The following is a 12,435-nucleotide window of genomic DNA, read 5'->3' on the forward strand; positions in this document are numbered from 1 at the left end:
ATTTTTTTCACATTGCTTTTTATATTATTGATTCCAATGTAATAGTCTATCAAATATTCCATAATTTATATAATTAACCATTCCCTTGATACTGGACTTGTAGGTTGTTTTTAATTCACTGGCTTTATAAATAGTACTACTTTAAATATTTTATATATGTAACTGTTTTTTGCTACTCACTTATGTCCCCAGGATAGATGCCCAGAGGTGGAGTAATGGATGTACATATTTTCATGGCTCTTCAAATATATTGCCAAGTTATTTTCCTAAGGGATCATGTCACTGTATGGTGCTTTTAGAAATGGAGGTGTATATCAGTTTTAAGTATTAATTGCTAACATTAGGTTTTTGAATTTTTAGAAATGCTAATTTATTAGGTGTAAAATTATGCCTCATTTTCATTTAAATTTCTTTGATAACTGGCAAAATAGTTGTATCTTTTCTGTGAGTCAGCATATTATTTATATTTCATATATTGTGCCTTATCTATTAACTTTTTTTTACCAAATCATCTTTTGGGTGTTGATGGTGTTCTTATAGCTCATTAGTTTTATATGTATTTTAAAATATTAAGATTTTTCCATTTTGTAAATATTTTCACTTTTTTCTTTTCAATTTTTACTTTTTTTTGTAAAGAGGTTTTTAAAAGTAAACTAATAGCACAGCTAAAAGATAATATACCAGAGATGCGAAGATGGTTCAACATATACAAATGTATAAATGAAATACATCACATAAGCAGAATCAAGGAAGAAACCATATAATCATCTCAGTAGAGGCAGAAAAAACATTTCTTAAAATTCAGTATTCCGCCGCCTTTTTTTTTTTTTAATTTGAGACAGAGTTTCACTCTGTTGCCCAGGCTGGAGTGCAGTGGCGCCATCTCGGCTTACTGCAACTTCCGCCTCCTGGGTTCAAGCGATTCTCCAGCCTCAGCCTCCTGAGTAGCTGGGATTACAGGTTCATACCATCACATCTGGCTAATTTTTTGTATTTTTAGTGGAGATGGGGTTTCACCATGTTGGCTAGGCTGATCTCGAACTCCTGACCTCAAGTGATCTGCCTGCCTTGGCCTCTCAAAGTGCTGGGATTAAAGGCATGAGCCACCATGCCCGGCTTCAGCATTCCTCTTTGATAAAAACCCTCAACAAATTGGGCATAGAAGGAACATATCTCAAAATAATAAAGGGCATGTATGATAAACCTACAGCTGATATCATATTGAATGAGGAAAAGCTGAAAGCATTTCTTCTAAGAATTGGAGCAAGACAAGAGTACCTGCTTTCACTCCTCCTATTCAATTTAGTAATGGAAGTCCTAGCGAGAGCGGTCAGATGAGAGAAGACATGAAAGGCATCCAAATTGGAAAAGAGGAAGTCAAATGATCTCTGCTGATGATATGATCTTATACCTAGAAAATGCTAAAGACTCTTCCAAAGGACTCCTAGATTTGATAAATGAATTCAGTAAAGTTTCAGGTTACAAAATCAAAGTACGAAAATTAGCATTTCTGATACCAAAAATGACCAAGCTAAGACAAAATCAAGAGGCCAATGATAGCTACAAAAAAAAAAAAAAAAAAAAAACCAAAAATCTAGGAATATATTTAACCAAGGAGGTGAAAGATCTCTATATAGAAAACTACAGAACACTTAGGAAATTGTAGATGACACAAACAAATAGAAAAATAGCCTGTGCTCATGGATTGTAAAAAACAATATTGTTAAAATGATCATATTTTTGAAAGCAACCTACAGATTCAGTGTAATCTCCATGAAAATACCAATATCATTTTCACAGAAAAAAAAAAAAAAAAAAAAACCTTAAAATTCATATGGAACGAAAAAGAGTGCGGATAGCCACAGTAGTCCTGAGCAAAAAGAACAAAGCTGGAGACATCATGTTACCTGATGTAAATTACGTTACAAGGCTCTAGTAACCAAAACAGCATTGTACGGGTATAAAAATAGACAAAAGACCAAAGGAACAGAATAGAGAACCCAGAAATAAATCCACATATTTATAGCCAACTGATCTTTGACAAAGCTGACAAGAACATGCATTGGGAAAAGGACACCCTCTTCTATAAACAGTGCTGGGATAAATGAATGTTCATATGTAGCAGAATAAAACTGGACCCCTATTCTAACCATATAAAAAATCAACTCAAGATGAATTAAAAACTTAAATGTAATACCCACAACTATAAAAGTAATAGAGGAAAACAGTGAAAACTCTTTTGGACATTGGTCTAGGCAAAAAACTTATGAGTAAGACCTCAAGGCCAGGTATGGTGACTCATGCCTGTTATCCCAGCACTTTGGGAGGCCGAGGTGGGCAGATCACCTGAGGTCAGGAGTTCAAGACCAGCCTGCCCAACATGGCAAAAGGCTGTCTCTACTAAAAATACAAAAAATTAGCCAGGCGTGGTGGCAGGCGCCTGTAATCTCAGCTACTCGGGAGGCTGAGGCAGGAGGATTGCTTGAACCCGGGAGGTAGAGGTTGCAGTGATCCGAGATCATACCACTGCACTCCAGCCTGGGTGACAAGAGTGAAACTCTGTTTAAAAAAAAAAAAAAAAAAAAAAAAAAAAACCCTGAAAAACACAGGCAACAAAAACGAAAATAGACAAATGGGACTTATTGAAGTCCTAAAGTACTAAAAAGCTTACGCACAACAAAAGAAGCAATCAGCAGAGTGAAGAGATAACCTGTAGAATGGCAGAAAATAATTGCGAATTATCCATCTGATAGGGGACTAATAACCAAAATATACAAGGGACTCAACTCAACAACAAAACTCAGAAACAATCCCATTAATAAGTGGCTGAAGACATAAATAGATATTTTTCAAAAGAAGACATGCAAACGGCCAATAGGTATACGAAAAAATGCTCGGCTGGGTGTGATGGTTCACGCCTATAGTCCCAGCACTTTGGGAGGCTGAGGCAGGTGGATCACCTGAGGTCAGGAGTTTGAGACCAGCCTGGCCAATGTGACAAAACCCTGTCTTTACTAAAAATACAAAAATGAGCTGGGTGTGGTGGTGGGCACCTGTAATCCCAGCTACTTGGGAGACTAAGGCAGGAACCTGAACATGGGAGGTGGAGGTTGCAGTGAGCTAATATGGTGCCACTGCACTCCAGCCTGGGTGACAGAGCGAGACTTCATCTTAAGAAAGAAAGAAAGGAAGAGAAAATGCTTAACATCACTAATTATTAGAGAAATTTTAATTAAAACCACAATGAAATATCATCTTACCTCAGTCAGATTGGCTATTAATAAAAAAAAAATTAAAAAGAAACATATTGGTGAGGCTGTGCAGAAAAGAAATCTTAACACACTGTTGGTAGGATTATAAATAAGTACAGCCTCTGTGGTAAATAGTATGGCCATTTCTCAAAGAACTAAAAATAGAATGTCCATTCAATCCAGTAAACCCATTGCTGGGTATATAACCCAGAGGAAAATAAATCATTATATCAAAAAGATACTTGCACTAGTATGTTTATAATGGCACTATTCACAATAGCAAAGATGTGAAATCAACTTAAGTGTCATCAGTGGATGAATGGATAAAGAAAATGCTTTGGAAGGCCAACGTGAAAGGATCACTTGAGCCCAGGAATTCAAGACCAGCCTGGGCAGCATAGAGAGACCCAATCTCTAAAACAACAGCAAAAAATTAGCTGGGCATGGTGGCACGCATCTGTGGTCCCAGCAACTTGGGAGGCTGAGGTGGGAGGATCAATTGACCCCAGGAGGTCTTGGCTGCAGTGAGCTGTGATAGTGCCACTGCATTCCAGCCTGGGCGACAAAGCGAGATCATGTTTAAAATAATAATAATACTTAAATAAAAATGAATAAATTTAAAAAAACATTAAAAAAAGGAAAATGTGCTATATGTATATAATCAAGTACTATTCAGCCATAAAAAAAGGAAGTCATGTTATTTGCAGCAATATGGATGGAACTGGAGGTCATTATCTTAAGTGAAACAAGCCAGGTACAGAAAGTCAAATATCACATGTTCTCATGAACTCGTAAGTGGGTGCTGCAAAATGTGTACATCTGGATGTAGGGAGTGGAGTGGTAGACAATGGAGACTCAGAAGGGTGAGGCTGTGGGAGGGGAATGGATGTTGAGAAATTACTTAATGAGTACAATGTATGATATTTGGGTGTTGTATGCCCTAAAAACCCTGCCTTGACCACTGTGCAATCTTTGCATGTAACAAAATTGCACACATAGCCCATGAATTTGTATGAATAATGAAATAGTTTTAAAAAAACGCATTTTGCTTATGTACTTAACTGTGTTTCTTTGGCTATTAAGGAACGCAAATATCTGTTAGATGAATGAGTGGATTTTCTTTCTGGTAGTTATTTACTTTTCCCATCTCTTTCTCTGGCTCTTGCTGTCCTTCTCTTTTTGTTTGTTTCATTCATTTATTCATTTTTATTGGCAAATAATTTTGTATATTCAAGGTGTACAATGTCATGTTTTGATCTATGTATACGTTACAAAGATTCAACCAAACTAATTAGCATATCCATCACCTCACCAACATTTTCCTGTGGTGAGAACATTACAAATCTATTCTTTTAGCAATTTTGAAATACGCGTTTTGTTATTATTAACTGTGGTCACCATGTAGTACGGTAGATGTCAATACTTATTGCTCCAGTCTGACTGAAACTTTGTGCCCTTTGATCAGCATCTCCCCTTTCCTTACCCCTCTCCTTTCCTTGTATCCGCTGGTAACTACCTTTCTACTCTGTTTTTATGAGAGCAACTTTTTTAGCTTCTACATAAGTGATATCAAACAGTATTTGTTTTTCTGTGCTTGGCTTTTTTCACTTAGCATAATGTCTTCCAAGTTCATCCAAGTTGTTGTGAATGGCAGAATTTCCAATTTCTTTCCTTTATAAGACTTAATGGTTTTCGTGTGTGTGTGTATGTTTCTGTGTGTGTGTGTGTGTGTGTGTGTGTGTATAAAATACTTTGAACCATTCATCTGATGGACACTTAGATTGCTACCATATCTTGGCTATTGTGACTAATGCTGCAATGAACATGAGAGTGCAGGTATCTCTTTGACATTGATTTCAATTCCTTTGGATATATATCCAGAAGTAGGATTAGTGGATCGTATGCTATTTACATTTTCAATTTCTTGAGGAACCTCCATACTATTTTCCAAAACATTTCAATTTACATTGCTGCCAGCAGTATGCAAAACGTTTCCTTTTCTGTATATCCTTACCAACACAGATTAGTATTTGTCTTTTTGATAATACCCATTCTAACAGGTGTGAAGTGATATATCATTGTTCCTTTAATTTGCATGTCCCTGATGACTGGAGGTGTTGAGCATTTTTTCGTATATCCATTGGCCATTTGTATGTCTTCTTTTGAGAAATGTTTGTTCAGATCTCTTGCCCAGGTTTTAATTACTTTTTTTTTTTTTTTTTGCTATTGAGTTTCTTATATATTTTAGATATTAACCCTTTATCAGATAGATGGTATGCAGGTGTTTTCTCCCAATCTGTGAGTTGTATCATCTGTCTGCTAATTGTTTCCTTTGCTGTGCAGAAGCTTTTTAGTTTGATACTATCCCATTTGTCTGTTTCTGATTTTGTTGCCTGTGTTTGGAGTCCTACCCAAGAAATCATTGGCCAGAACAGTGTTGTGAAGCTTTTCCCTTATGTTTTCTTCTAGTGACCTTACTCTTTGAGATCTTCTGTTTAAGTCTTTAATTCATTTTAAGTTGGTTTTTGTACATGTTGTGAGAATAGGGTTCAGTTTCATTCTTTTGCATGTGGATATCCAGTTTCCCAGCACCACTTACTGAAGAAACTGTCCTTTCCCCATTGTGTGTTCTTGGAATTTAAGTTGAATATTGTTTTATTTTAAATGCTTGGATTAATTTCTGGACTTTATATCCTGTTCCCTTGGTTGGTGTGTCTGTTTCTATGTCAGTATCATGCTGTTTCTATTAAATAAGCTTTATCATACCTTTTAAAATCAGGGAGAATGATGCCTCTAGCCTCATTGTTTTTGCACAAGATTGTTTTAGTTGTTTGGGGTCTTTTCTGGTTTCATTTGAATTTTAGGATTTTTTTTTCTATTTCTGTGAAAAATGTCATTGAAATTTTCATAGAGATTGCATTAGATCTGTAAATATCTTTGGGTAGAATGGACATTTTTGACATTGAGCGGCTGAATGGATGAAAAAACGTGACCCAATAGTATGCTGCCTACAGGAGACACTCATCATCTCTAAGGACACCCATAGACTGAAAATAGAGAGTTGGAAAGACATATTCCTTACAAATGGAATCCAAAAGAGAACAGGGGTAGTTTTGTTTATATCAGATATAAGAGACTTGAAAAAGTGAATAGTGACAAAAAACGTCACATGTAATGATAGAGATGTTAGTTCATCAAGAAGTTTGGCAGTTGTAAATATATATGCACCCAACATTGGAGCATTGGAGCACCTAAATATACAAGGCATATATGATAAAAACTGAAGGGAGGGGGAGAGAGAGACAGAGAGACAGAGAGACAGAGACACTACAACTCCAGTACAATAACAGGAGACTTCACTACCTCACTTTCAACATTGGACAGATTATGTAGACAGAAAATCAATAAGGAAATATTGTACTTAAACCACATTTCAGACTAATTGGACCTAATAGACATTTATAGAACATCTCAGCTCAAGTACATGTGGAATATTCTCCAGGATAGATCATATTTTAGGACACAAAGCAAGTCTTAACAAATTTAAGGAGATTGAAATCATATTAAGCATCTTTTCTAATCACAATGGCATGAGACTAAAAGTAACAGGAGGAATCTTGGAAGGCTCACAGATGTATGCAAATTAAGCAACCTACTTTTGAAAAACCATGAGTCGAAGAATAAATTAAAAGGGAAATTGAGGCAAATAAAAATGGAAACACAACATACCAAAACTTATGGGATGCAGCAAAAACAGTCCTGAGATGTAAGTTTATAGCAGTAAACATTAAAAAAGATAGAAAATATTGACATTGAACCTCAAGGAACTAGAAAAAGATGAACAAAGTATGCCCAACCTTAGCAGAAGGAAGGAATAAGGAAGATCGGAGCAGAAATAGACAAGATAGAGACTTGAAAAACAACAGAAAAGATTAACAAATCTTAAAGTTGTTTTATTGAGAAGATAAACAATATTGACAAATTTTTAGGTAGACTTAAGAAAAAAACAAAAGACTCAGAATCAGAGATGAAAGTGGAAACTGAACAGACCAATAACAAATAATGAGATTGAATTGGTAGTAAAAAGTCTTCCATCAAAGAAAAGCTTAGGACCAAATGACTTTTCTGTTGAATTCTACCAAACATTTAAAGCAGAACTTACACCAGTGTTTTTCAAACTCTTCCAAAAAATTGAAGTGGAGAGAATACTTTCAAATTCATTTTATGAGATCAGCATTACCCTGATACCAAATTCAGACAAGGATACTACAGGAAAACTAAAGGCCAATATGCCTTTTGAGCGTAGATGCAAAAGGCTGGGTGCAGTGGCTCATGCCTGTAGTCCCAGCACTTTGGGAGGCCGAGGTGGGCAGATCACTTGAGGTCAGGAGTTTGAGACCAGTCTGGCCAACATGGTGATGCATCCCTGTAATCCTAGCCACTTGGGAGGCGGCGGCAGGAGAATCACTTGAACCCAGGAGGCGGAGGTTGTAGTGAGCCAAGATTGTGCTACCGCACTACAGCCTGAGTGAATGAGCGAGACTTGATCTAAAAAAACAAAACAAAACAAAACAAAAAAACGCACAAGTCCTTAACAAAATACTAGCAAACTGAATTCGACAGCACATTAAAAAGGTCAATCACTGTGATCAAGTGGGATTCATCCCTGGGATGCAAGATTGGCTCAGGATATGTAATTCAGTAAATGTGGTGCACAATATTAACAAGATGAAGGGCAAAACCTGCATGATCATTTTAATAGATGCAGAAACAGTATTTGACAAAATTCATGATAAAATCTCTCAACATAAGAGGTATAGAAGGAATGTATCTCAGCTGGGCAAGGCGACTCATGCCTGTAATACCAGCACTTTGGGAGGCTGAGGTGGGTGAATTATCTGAGGTCAGGAGTTCTAGACCAGTGTGACTAACATGTTGAAACCCCGTCTCTAATAAGAAGATGCCCATTCTCGCCACTTATATTCAATGTAGTATAGGAAGTCTGAGCCAGTGCAATTAGGCCAGAAAATGAAAGAAACAAAATGCATCCATATAGTAAAAGAAGGAGTGAAATTTTCTGTTTTCTGATGACATGATCTTATATATAGAAAACCCTAAAAATCCACCAAAAGAACCCTCTTAGAACTGATATACAAATTGAGTAATGTTGCAGATTACAAAATTAACTTGACAATCTGCATTGTTTCTATACTCTAACAATGAACTATCCAAAGAAATCAAGGAAATAATTCCATTTGTGATAGGATCTAAGAAAGTACTTTGGAGTAAATTTAAGTATAGGCGAAAGAGCTGTATAGTGAAAACTATAAAACATTGATGAAAGAAATTGAAGATTCAAATAAATGGAAAGGCATCCAGTGCTCATGGATTTGCTTTCTATCTCCTGCAGCTCCCCTTCTCAGAACTGCTTTTCTGTTTGTTTGTTTTTTTTCTTTTTTCCTTCTATTAGTAATGATGTTTTTTGCTTTTATACTGCAAGCAGTGATTTTAATCTGGGGCAGTTTCTTACCCTAGACAACATCTGCAGATATTTTTGTCATAACTTAGTGTTGGGGGGATCCTGCTAGCATCTAGTGGGGACAGGTGAGAGATGCTGCAAAACACCCTACAATGGAAAGTCCCCATAGCAAAGAATCATTCAACAGAGAGTATCAATAGTTTCAAGGTTGAGAAGCCCTGCCATAACCTGTCTCCACTGCATCTACCTGCAAAGTATGAAGAGACAAAAGCCAAGCAGAAGTAATGGTTAATTGTTTTAAGGAACTCAGAGCAGTAAGAAACGTTTCATTGGAGAAGGAAGTTTTCTGAAGTCCCAAATTAGGGTACCAGCCCTTCCTATCTTGGAGTCATGGGATTTTCTTGTGATTGAGATGGTAACACCTGCCAAAAAGAAATCCTCTTGCCTGATACTGATGCTTATGCAGTTCCTCCCATTATTTACTCAGCATCTTGCAGTATTACATAACTACTCAGGTCTCTTATGTGTTCTAATTGTTTATATTCAACATGTCACTGATTTTGCTATTCATTATTCATTTTTTGTCATTTTGTCAGTTAAAATGGCCAGTGGATCTGCCTTTGCCTGAAAGAAAGACTTCATTGCTCTTAAAATTGTGAGATGTTGAAAGATTTAATATTTTTGATTGTGGCATGGTTCTAATCATACTAATCTAGCTAGAACTCAGTTCTTGCTTTAATCTTGCCCTGCTTGAACATGAAGCTATTTTCATTTTGTACTGTATTATTTATGCAGTGTGGTAAAATGTCACTTTGTCTCAAGGTGACCTTTGAAGTTATAGGGAGTCTATGTTTTGATTAAAATATATTGTGTGGGGTATTAAGCATTTTTAGTGTATAAGGGAAGGTGAAGATGTTCACAGGACAAGTGGGTGGCTGTAAAGTTTTGCATAGAGATCAAGATTTGTTTTTTAGATATGAGCAGAATCCACCTGGTAATTGGAGAAGAATTGTGTAGACTTACGATATATTATGTCATTTTTTGAGAAAATGGAGAACAAGGCAAAGCGAACAAGAAAAAAGAAATGAGACAGGACCTAAAATGACTTCATAGGAGATGAAGCCTTTAAAGTTCAGTGTTAACTAGAGGGAGAGCCTCTAAATTCAGAAACCAAAAGGAAAGAACCCATAGAAAAACCTAGGTTGTTTGCAACATAAAATCTTTGTAACATCATAGATTCCTTATCTTTTCACTGTATAGTTTTTTTTACTTGTATTACTCTTGAATTTTTAGGGGCAGTCATACATGTGGTGGATAGGTGTGAGGAGGTAGGACAAGAATTTATGAAATTCCTGTATAATTTTTTAGAGGAATATACTTAACCAAGTACAGTTTTATTCTAAAATTTCTTCATGTTATAGAAAGATTTACCCATGTATTTAAAATGACAGTCTCTTTGACTATAGCATACCAAGAAAGGCAAAGTGAGAATGTGCTTGGGAAACCACAGTAAGCCAAGCAGAATATCAGACCTTTGGGATTTAATGGAAGAGTATTCTTGGTGCTTTCTTGTAGTAAACTGGAGTTCATAAAATCCTGAACTATGTAAGGGAATTTAGACTTCTCACAGGGCAGAATTGCTATAATATATGTACTCTGTTTTGTCTCATCTTAATATTTATGACTTAATTTCATGAAATCAGTTTCACTTTTAAGTTTTAAGTTAATTTCTTATTTTTTTCAGTGAATATCACCTCTGCCAGGCAATTAACCGGATGTAGTCGCTTCGGTCATATTTTCCCTTCATCTGCTTACCAGCACATTAAGATGCATAAGAGAATTCTGGGGCACTTGTCATCTGTCTACTGTGTAGCATTTGACCGAAGTGGGAGAAGAATTTTTACAGTGAGTTTAAAATTTATAATATGGTAACATATATAGAATTACAACAATTGAAGCCAGACTGCATGGCATGGCATTGCGATTTGTAAGCAGTTCACCTTTTTTGGATATATGGGTGCAGAAAAAGATGAGTGGAAATTGAAAAAATTTTCTCATTTTGTATAAGTAAACGAGTGAACGAAAATGTTTACTATCTTCTTGGAAGTTTAATTTAACAAAGTTAAATCTTCAGAAGACCTTATATTCTAGAAGTGGTTAATTTATGTGAAACAAGTATACTCTATTTCATTTCATTCAATTTTAGCAAACATTTATTAAAATGCACTTCCGTGTGTCACTTAGTGTAATTGCTGCCAGTTTTGCCTAAATAATGATTTCATGACATTTTTTTGATTAGATAGTTGAACTACACCGTAATGAAGATTATAGCTATTTTTTATATCTTTTTCTTCGTTTTAGTACTGTTTATTTTTTAAGCTGAACTTTTATTAAGCAGATAATACTGTATGCTTTTGAGTACAAAATTGTAGTACACCAGTATTTCCAAAAAAAAAAAAAGCTTAGTCTCATTGCTTTAGTATTAACAAAGAAGTGTGGGTAATAGCATAATTTTATTTTTATATTTGTATGCTACAACGAATGAAGCGGAAGTTATTCGGGAAGTTATTACACCTTAGAGTTTATTTTGGACTCTTCCATTAATTACTTAATGACTCTAAATGCATCACATAAGTATTTGGATGTTAGTGATCATGATGAGGATGATGAATGCTATATTTTATTAAACAGATAATTGTTAAGTAACTTTTCTACCATAGTAGAGTAGAATTGCTCTTTACAGTTCACTCTTCTGAAATTCTCAAAAGGAAGTTTAATATATTTTTACCAGAAATAATCATTAACGGCTAGCCTCATGTTTACTGAGAAATGCATGTAGACTTCAGGTTAAATTCTGAATAATTTGTGGAAAAAATATTTAAAGAATTTAGAAAAAAGGCTGTCAGGTCTAAAGATAGAAATGATGGTAAAAATGCTTAATGCCAAATCACTAAAAAGTGAGTTTAAAATATCTTGAGTTGTCAGGATTGGTGGTAATTTTGAAAAGTTCTTCATAAATGCCATCGTCACTTTGGAAAATGCTTTGTTATTGCTGTCATTTGGACATCATTTATACTTGCTACTGGATCCCTATTATATGTAGAGAGGAGACTAAAAAGTAAAGACTTAGAAGTAATTTAATAAAATCTTCTTTTTGGCTGTTTTTTGGGTGGGGGGATTGTGGTGAATTTCTGCTTCATTATAAATCTATTGTCCTTTTGTTACTATAGGGTTCAGATGACTGTTTAGTAAAAATTTGGGCTACAGATGATGGACGTCTTCTTGCTACACTTCGTGGACACTCTGCTGAAATTTCTGACATGGCTGTTAACTATGAAAACACTCTTATTGCCGCAGGCAGCTGTGATAAGGTAGTAAGAGTATGGTGTCTTCGAACTTGTGCACCTGTTGCAGTCCTTCAGGGCCATTCAGCTTCTATTACTTCCATACAGGTAAGAAAAGTGATAAAATTTACCTCGAACATATGTAATAAAGGTGAGAATTCTCTGATTTCATGTTACATTGTATAGATAATAGCCCAAATAATAGCAAGAGAAAAATGCTCTCTTCTGGACTTTGCTCCTACCCTGCAGCAAGGTATTTTTTTAAGTTCCTTTTTCATATAATTCTCTTTTCAAAAAAATAAGTAAAAAGATGATTTAAAGAGTCCTATAAATAGAGTGAGACATCTTATTTGTATTTGTT

At 35.5% G+C, this 12,435-nt stretch overlaps 1 protein-coding gene across 2 annotated transcripts in view; it reads left to right on the forward strand.

The window, feature by feature from the left end:
- The window catches only part of BRWD3 (bromodomain and WD repeat domain containing 3), a 134,012-nt gene that overhangs the window by 51,860 nt on the left and 69,717 nt on the right, over positions 1–12,435 (forward strand). For both annotated transcript variants that reach the window (XM_037989497.2, XM_007992161.3), the window contains exons 7-8: positions 10,475–10,635; positions 11,961–12,182. In XM_037989497.2, the coding sequence (XP_037845425.1) occupies positions 10,475–10,635; positions 11,961–12,182 (383 nt within the window). The remainder of the gene's footprint in view (positions 1–10,474; positions 10,636–11,960; positions 12,183–12,435) is intronic.

Source organism: Chlorocebus sabaeus, chromosome X (assembly GCF_047675955.1).
Source record: "Chlorocebus sabaeus isolate Y175 chromosome X, mChlSab1.0.hap1, whole genome shotgun sequence".
NCBI classification, from domain to species: domain Eukaryota; kingdom Metazoa; phylum Chordata; class Mammalia; order Primates; family Cercopithecidae; genus Chlorocebus; species Chlorocebus sabaeus.